Source organism: Nicotiana tabacum, chromosome 24 (genome assembly GCF_000715075.1).
Source record: "Nicotiana tabacum cultivar K326 chromosome 24, ASM71507v2, whole genome shotgun sequence".
Classification (NCBI taxonomy): Eukaryota; Viridiplantae; Streptophyta; class Magnoliopsida; order Solanales; family Solanaceae; genus Nicotiana; species Nicotiana tabacum.
This window is the reverse complement of record NC_134103.1, coordinates 45596758-45604948: the sequence shown is the minus strand read 5'-3', so window position 1 is coordinate 45604948 and position 8191 is coordinate 45596758. Positions and strand designations below refer to the sequence as shown.

At 37.1% G+C, this 8191-nt stretch overlaps 2 protein-coding genes across 2 annotated transcripts; one reads left to right on the top strand and one right to left on the bottom strand.

The window, feature by feature from the left end:
- Positions 1-740: 740 nt before the first annotated feature.
- Positions 741-4985, top strand: LOC107827660 (DEAD-box ATP-dependent RNA helicase 52). Its single transcript, XM_016654845.2, has 6 exons — positions 741-1468; positions 1585-1668; positions 2610-2852; positions 3135-3302; positions 3398-3511; positions 4086-4985. The coding sequence occupies exons 3-6, from the start codon at positions 2670-2672 to the stop codon at positions 4620-4622; spliced, it is 1002 nt and encodes a 333-aa protein (XP_016510331.2). The 5' UTR covers positions 741-1468; positions 1585-1668; positions 2610-2669; the 3' UTR covers positions 4623-4985.
- Positions 4986-6007: 1022 nt separating this feature from the next.
- On the bottom strand, positions 6008-7948 carry LOC107827662 (translationally-controlled tumor protein homolog). The gene is made up of 3 exons (XM_075247173.1): positions 7791-7948; positions 6783-6856; positions 6008-6651 (listed from the first exon to the last, which is right to left on the bottom strand). The coding sequence occupies exons 1-3, from the start codon at positions 7816-7818 to the stop codon at positions 6247-6249; spliced, it is 507 nt and encodes a 168-aa protein (XP_075103274.1). The 5' UTR covers positions 7819-7948; the 3' UTR covers positions 6008-6246.
- Positions 7949-8191: the final 243 nt, after the last annotated feature.

Below are 8191 nucleotides of genomic sequence, written 5' to 3'. Positions count from 1 at the left end.
CATAGATTTAGACACTCATGACTTAGTGACACCCCGATGTTTGAGGCTCGTTTCCGTATTTTCTATAATTATATTTAGAGTGGATTTAGTTTATGAAAAATTCAAATGTTGGAAATATTTTATTAAATTCTTTTAATCGATTTAGTAGTAATATTTTGGAAATAGACTTTCCTTGTAACACGATATGCGCCATCACGATAATGATTAGATTTTGGGTCGTGACAGAAAAAAAATAGGAGGTCACTTGACCAATTCAAATGTCGAGAAGGTCTTTTTGACAATTCCTCTCGAGAAACCATGGATTCACATGCCTCATATACTTACCCATAAATCCGCCCTGCCTCCTTTATCCAAATTTAGGATCGGCAACGTAGCAAACTCACACATATGGAATTAACCCCAACAATACAATCAGTTTTTTTAAATATTGGAAATAATGCCTTCTAATAAAAATACTTTACTAACTAACATGAATAGAATATTAAGCAAAGTGAGCAAGTATTTTGTCAATAAGAATCAGTGTGAGCCTACTCATTCTAACCTTGACAAGTAGGTTTATTGACACCTAGACCGTAGCATGGTGCTTGGTGAATTACTCGGAGATACTCCAGAATTAACATTATTCTTTAAATTTTCTCTAATGTTGGGACTTGGATGTGCATTGGACGCGCTTGAAGGGTGAAGGTGGGAGTAGAAATTACCAAAATGGTATACACTGCAAGTCTCTCCCTATTCCCCATGTAACCTTCTATTTCCCAGTCTTCCACTCCCACTCCCTCTCTCTCTCTCTTCTATTGGAAATCACACCTAATTGGTTCTCTTCTCCTCCAATCATCACACACACACTCGATGATCCCCAAAACCTCTCTCTATTCGCTGCTACCTTTTTACTCCCCTCAGATACATAGTGGAGTATAATATAATAGTAATGGTCTATCAAAACCTTTAAACCTTAGCTTTCTTTCTCATCAGCTTTTATCCTTTAGGGTTATTTTCCAAAATGAGTATGCCATGGAATGGTTCTTATACCGAGTCAACTCGCTCCAGTCGTTCTACTCGACCCACTTACCTCCCTCCTCACCTGCGGAACCCATCGCTTCCACCTTCAAATGTTGAACAACTGAATATAAATGCATATGATGATGTTCCAGTAGAGGTTACTGGGGCTGATATTCCGGAGCCACTCTCGTCCTTTTCGGAAATTGGTGACTTGTATGATAACATAAGGAGGTGCAACTATGTGAAGCCAACGCCGATTCAGCGATACGCAATACCAGTCGGAATGGCGGGGAGAGACATGATGGCTTGTGCTCAGACGGGTTCAGGGAAAACGGCCGCGTTTTGCCTTCCCATTATCAGTGGGATTTTGAAGGACAAAAGAACTACTAGTACTAGTACAAGTTAAAGGGGGGGTTGCGCTTTTCCTCTTGCTCTCATACTCTCTCCTACTAGAGAGTTGTCTTGTCAGGTTCCCTCCCTCTTTCATAATCATATACTGGTTCTCTTTTTCCTTTATACAAGGGGAAGTGTGACTTTTATGGCTACTTTTAACCTATTAACTCTTACTATGGGTGTTTTGTGTAGATACATGAAGAGGCGAAGAAGTTCTCTTACTTGACAGGATTGAAGGTTGTGGTTGTATATGGAGGAGCACCCATAACACCTCAGGTTTTTTTTTTTTTTTTGTTGCTTTGCCTTACTGTTTGTTGTTTCCCCCTTTTTTGGTGTAATTTGCGTCTTCTTCAGTTGTTGCTATAGTCGAGATCATAGAAAATGATATGGTGGAGAAAATGTTTGTACCCTAATGCATAGCTAAAAACCTGTTGCAACGCTGTATTTTGATGGTCAAGATCTCCATCAGTTGTGTTAGAAGGATTATAAAAGGCTGTGTACGTCTGGTGGCAGGCATGAGTCGCTGAATGCATCCTCCTACATGCCTTTGGCTGAGTTATTGCTCTTTATGAGCCCCTTGTCTCATTTCGTATAACACTATTGATTTCATCATGAGTTGAACAATCTTTTCTTTCACTACAACTATTTCATACATTTTTTAAATATTTGTAATCATAAAAAAGGTGTAGTTGATAGTTTCTAATTATGTTGAGAAAATAAATCAACTAATGTTGGAATTGAGATGGAGGTTTGACCCTTATCATTCATTCTTTTTGAGATGGATGGAGTAATATTTTCTCTTGTTCCTCTTATCTTCATCTTACTGCTAGCAGAGTGTATCTTATTTAGTTTCTATGCAAATTAATTTGATTATGTCACCCTGTATTTTCTAGACGCCTTCATGTTTAATCACCATCCTTAAAAAATAATAGGATATTTTGTTGCATCTTTGGCTTTTAGTATGGACCAGTTTTACAATGATATGCTCAATGAATCTCAGGCCTTAATTCTTTCACCATTTCCTGCAAACTTTGCTTCAACTGTCTATGCTTTATTTCCTGGATGCATTCTTTCTTACTTTGTATCCTTCATTACTTAACAAAAGAAGGTTTAGCATATTTCATTCTTTATCATTTAGGCTAAAGCATGCATGATCAGTTTAAAGTCCTATGTTCTTTGCATCTCAGTCCTTGATTCTAATAACTTTGCTTCTGCAGTTAGGCAATCTGGAAAAGGGTGTTGACATTTTAGTTGCCACACCTGGGCGCTTGGTGGACATGATAGAGAAATCAAGAGTTTCCTTACAAGCAGTGAAATATTTGGCCTTAGATGAAGCTGATCGGATGCTTGACATGGGCTTTGAGCCCCAAGTTCGTAAGATTGTTCAGAAAATGAAGATGCCCCCACCTGGTAGAAGGCAGACAATGCTTTTTAGTGCAACATTTCCAACTGAGATACAGGCTAGCTCATTGCCTAATTAAACTGGTGTTACATATTTACTGAGTGGTGCCTGCATGTGTTGTTTTTTCCCCAGACAAATCTATTTAGTTTCTTTTAGATATTTGTTACATCACTGTCATAAATGAGCCAATCATCAAATATTATGATATGATGGTTTTGTTGGCAAAGTTATGCGATGATCTTGAATGGTTTGAGTTTGTTACTCTTCTTTACAAGCTAAAGCGCTTGGCTCAGGTAATAACTAATATATGACTGTTGCACCTTTCAATTTACTGATACAGAGGCTTGCATCGGATTTTCTTTCAAACTACATCTTCTTGGCGGCTGGAAAAGTTGGGTCCAGCACTGATCTAATAGTTCAAAAAGTTGAGTTTGTTCCTGATACGGACAAGAAGGATCATTTACTGAATCTTCTTCATGCTCAACATTCAAATCAAATGGATGCAAAGGTGAGAAGTCTTTAGGGTATTGATTGTATTAAGATTAAGTTGCTTCTGAACATGAACATAAGCAAAATGATCAAATCTCTATATCATTGTTGCAGCTGGCTTTGACTCTAATATTTGTGGAGACCAAAAGAGGAGCAGATACATTAGAACGTTGGTTGGTCAGGAGTGGTATCCCGTCTATTGCCATTCATGGTGATAAAATGCAGTTTGTTAGTCTCTCTTCCTTCTCTCCGCTTTCAACAAATGCTTGCTCATGCACTTCAATAGTTTGAGTCTGCTCAAGCCCGTGCTCATTCTGCCTACTGCATGCATTTTAAAAATTTAAGTCTTGTTATGCCCCTACTCATTTTATCTATTGCTGATTTACTCCAACTTTTTAGTAACTCTGTTTGCTAATTGACTACTACTTATGGTGTCAATGTTGATAAACCTGGATGGTTCATACTTTTGCTGCATTATGTTGTCATAATTTAAGATTCTATTCTCAGATGTAGGAAGATGTATTTGTATGCGTGTTCATCTGTGATATCTAAACATGTTACACTGCAGTATGATGATTCGGGTTCATGTAAAGTTGGTTAAGCTGATCTAAATATATAATTTCATGTTTTCTTTTTTCACTTTAAGAAAAAAATGGGGATTGTGAATAAAAGATATGCTAATAGGCAAATTTCTACTTAATTATACAATCTTGGTTTTGTTACTTGGTAACTCTTGCGTTAAACTGATTACGTCTGTTAATGGTATGCAAAAATTTAATGCTCTTCTCACATGATATTGAAGGAGAGAGAACGAGCGCTAAAATCATTTAAAAGTGGACAAACTCCTGTTTTAGTTGCAACTGATGTAGCTGCTCGCGGTCTGGATGTTCCAAATGTTGCTCATGTCATAAATTTTGACTTGCCAAGGAACATAGATGACTATGTACACAGAATTGGACGAACAGGTCGTGCTGGTAAATCTGGATTGGCAACTGCATTTTTCAATGACAAGAATGTGCCTTTGGCAAAGGATCTTGTTGAATTGATGCAGGGGGCAAATCAAGAAATTCCTAATTGGCTGAGTGAATATGCTGAAACATGTTACAGCAGTGATGGTGCTAGAACGAGTCGCTATGTTGGAAGTAAGTTCGGGGGCTATGATTACAGGAGTGTTTCCTTCCATAGTGGTAGTGGAAACTACTCTAGCCAGTTTGCTGATACAGAAGATGCTACTCATTATGCTGTGTCCGCTAGCGCTTTCACCTACGGTGCTCCTTTTGCAGCGGGTTGTTATGGTCCTTCTGAAATGGACTCCTTTCCTGCTGCTTCATACCGTTAAAGTTTTGATTATGCACCTGTTACTGCTAGTGGCTGGGATTGAAAATTCAGGTTGTATAGCCCCGCAAAAATTGTGACAGTTGTGGTAGTAAGCTTTTGCTAGTTGACTACTAATTAAAACTTTTGCTAGTTGACTACTAATTGAAGGACAGTGTAGATGTTCATGTTGACTTCAGATTCATAGAGGCAGAATGGAGATACATATACTGTATCGAATTGATTTGTCTGACTTATATTTTTGGGATCATCTAATGCTTTTGGCTACATAGATATATTTAGGTCATTTGCTGGATGAATTTAATGTGGAAATGTTATGTATTTCAAACGATATTCCTGTTATGGCCATAATTTCTTAGCTGCTTGTAAAGCTGTGATGCAATGATTATGGTGATTGGTGGGTGTATATATATATATATATATAGTAGCTCCTGATATGTGCTAGTACTTTTAATGGAAAATTGAAAGAAAGTCCAAGAAGTCCTTCAAATTTATTTGCAGTAAAATTAAACAAAAAGAGTGACTTTTTTCTCAAGGAACCTCTTCATTTTGCAGAAATTTTGCTTAAAAAGTTGCAAGATTATTATGCTCTAATCCAGGCATGTTTTTCTGGTAGCAAGAAGTTGTTGCAGGGACCTTAGCAATGAGTGGACAATATCTCCAAACAAGCATAAGTTGGTCATTTTTTAAAACTGAGAAACAATAGTTCAATGGCAAATTGTAGAACATGAGAATTGATCTGCTTTGATTTATCATGAATACCTGAGATATTGCAGATTTCCACCTCCATAGAGATACCAAAAATGTCTAGGAAACATTCAAGAATTAAATTATGAATCAAAATGTTCTCCCACTTGCATATAAGAGGCAGATGGGGCGAAAAAAAATCCAGTCCCAACCTTTTGATCAACCTAAAAATGGACATTTAGCATGACGGGCAAGGTGCCACAACTTGCTAGACCATCACAACAACTCGTACAAGCCACGTCAAGTTTCAAATGTGGCTTCTATTTTTAATGCTTAATGCCCGAGTTTAGTGTTTATCTTCATGAAAAATTCAGACTTTTATTATTTACACTTAGACGAGGATGTTCAGGTGCTCAAGGTACGAGGGGAACTATCTTTTGCCCTATTTTGGAAGGGGAGTGTGTCTTCGGTACATTTGGAAATAAACCATCACATAATCCCGCTTTTGCACCCTTCTACCATTTGTAATAGTACCTAAGCCCCAATAAGGAATAACATAATCGGAAACTTTACCAATTGCCTGCAACCTCAAGTAATAATGGAACTTGAGCCACAGCTACAAGTCTTGGTTCATAATTTTACACTTCACAGATATTATTCTTTGAAATTCGTTAGGACAAAAAAAAATTCAAGACCTCGGAATAATGCAAAATTGCTAGTACATAACAACAAGAACGTCCAACAGTCACTAAGCAACAAACCAAAAAGAATTTGCTACCATCTTAGGTATATGTGTTGATTCTTCAATCAATCCATATAAATCACACATATCGAAGCTGCTATATAAGTTTGCAGTATAAAATTTAACTTCAGACAACTGATTTAATGGTAAAAAATGCATCAAAACCAGGAACACATAACCGGTCAAGCCCCTACTCTTTTTAACACTTGACCTCCTTGAGTCCATGTGCGAGGTACAAAAAGGTAGGATCAGTGGCGCCATCCTTGTAGTAGGCAAACACCATTCCAGTATCATCAGCCATGCTCTCACCAACAAAGAATTGAAGGTCACTGAGCTTTGACAAAAGGTACTTGGTTGCTCCTTGAATGTTGTTCTTAAAAACTTCTTCCTGCTCTGCGCCTAACTTGGGTGTTAGGTTCTTGATATATTTCTTCATGTAGGCAACAAACTGCTTCTTGTCAAAAGAAGGTTGCTCCTGAAGCCTGAAAGTGTCAACAATATCGACAACCTTGATGGCTTGATCGTCAACACCTTCGTCTTCATCTGCACCTTCAGCAGATGGATTCGCCCCGATGTTCACATCAACAGCTCCCTGAACAACCCACTGAAATGCAAAAAAAAAAAAAAAAAAAAAAAAAAAGACATCACAACATTTCTTATACAATAGACAGTTTGTAAAAATATATACATGTTAAGAGGCAATGCGTGGTGGCAAATGAAGTTAAAGAATCCTACCTTCCCTTGCACTTCCCAAAGCACTCCATTCTCAAGTTCAGTGTAGGAAAATGAATCCGAAAGGAGCTCATCACCTGCAATATTGGAGCATTTATTTAGCAACACTACATCCCACAATAAACAGGGAACACCAGAAAGAAGGACTCAAAGAACAACAGTTGAGATCTTCAATAAATCCAAAAATTATCAAAGTAACTGTTCATAGTGAAGGGAACAGGGAAGAAATAGATGCAGATCCAAAGGAAAAACTGTCTCAAGCACTAAAAAATAAAATAAACTACTGTGACTGGTTGAGGTCATAAAGAAATATCAGATTCATCTACAAAGGAGTACTACAATTCTACACGACATCAGAGGCCCAAGCGATCCGACTTTGAAGGCCATATATGATGATTAATTACTGTATCAGACCGAATTCACGGGGGAAGTGGGTGCCTTAAATTAAAACATAAATTACAATAGTTCTAAATGATACTCCCTCCCGTCCAATTATAAAATGACAGTTTTTTAAAAAGTTTTGGTGTTATATCTAATTTATATATAATACATTATAATAGTATAGAAAAACTAATGTAATAATGATTGAGGAAACTAATACGGCAGAGGTCATCATCACATCAACAATATCAAAGTTCCAAAATTGAATAGTTTAACGAATTAAAATTATTAGGTTAAACCTTAACACGTCGAGATAAATACAAAAATTGGATCGGGAGTATGACATTCCTAACATAATACAAAAACAGATCCTCTTCCAAGCCGCATTAATAAAAAAAACATGGTTGCCGAAAAATACCGAGCTAATCCAACTTGTCAGAAAAGAAGATCCATACAAGAACAGAACTTTTCACTAATAACTACTTATAAGGAATCCAGCACATAGCAACAACCATCCAAAACAACTAAAGAATCATCAAACAAGCAAGGATTTAAACAGCCCATGCTAAAAACAACGAGCAATTTACATCCCAAATATAAAAAAGAAAAAAAGGAAGGATAGAAAAGTACCGGAGAGAAGATCCTGATAAACCAACATTATCGTAGAGAATTTTTCTCTGTTTCTCCCTCTGAAGAACTTGCTTAACAAAAACGCACAAGAGAAGGAGAAAACAGAGAGGCCAAAGAGGGTTTTCGAAATGGCTGCGTCGTGAATTTTTATAGTGGAGCGCCTTTACGGGGTTAGGGTAAACCAAGTTGGCTAACGAAATGACAATTATAGTCCTCTCGGGATTGGAGAATTGCGTTGTCACCCTTTTGTTGGCCCCACCAACTTGTGGTTTTGTTCAGGATACGTGCACGTTAATAATGACACATAATAATTTAAATATTTATTTATATTAGTATTTATAAATGTGCGTTACACGTTAATAATGGTACGTGATGGTTTAACCATTTATATTATCTGAAAG

Bases quoted from the DNA above. Each gene is read 5' to 3' on its own strand.
- LOC107827662 (XM_075247173.1), bottom strand. From the start codon at position 7,818: ATGTTGGTTTATCAGGATCTTCTCTCCG. The intron at 6,857-7,790 runs GTACTTTTCTAT...CCAATATTGCAG, and splicing joins TTATCAGGATCTTCTCTCCG to GTGATGAGCTCCTTTCGGAT. The intron at 6,652-6,782 runs GTAGGATTCTTT...TTTGCATTTCAG, and splicing joins TTTGGGAAGTGCAAGGGAAG to TGGGTTGTTCAGGGAGCTGT.
- LOC107827660 (XM_016654845.2), top strand. From the start codon at position 2,670: ATGATAGAGAAATCAAGAGTTTCCTTACAAGCAGTGAAATATTTGGCC. The intron at 3,303-3,397 runs GTGAGAAGTCTT...TCATTGTTGCAG, and splicing joins CAAATCAAATGGATGCAAAG to CTGGCTTTGACTCTAATATT. The intron at 3,512-4,085 runs GTTAGTCTCTCT...ATGATATTGAAG, and splicing joins ATGGTGATAAAATGCAGTTT to GAGAGAGAACGAGCGCTAAA.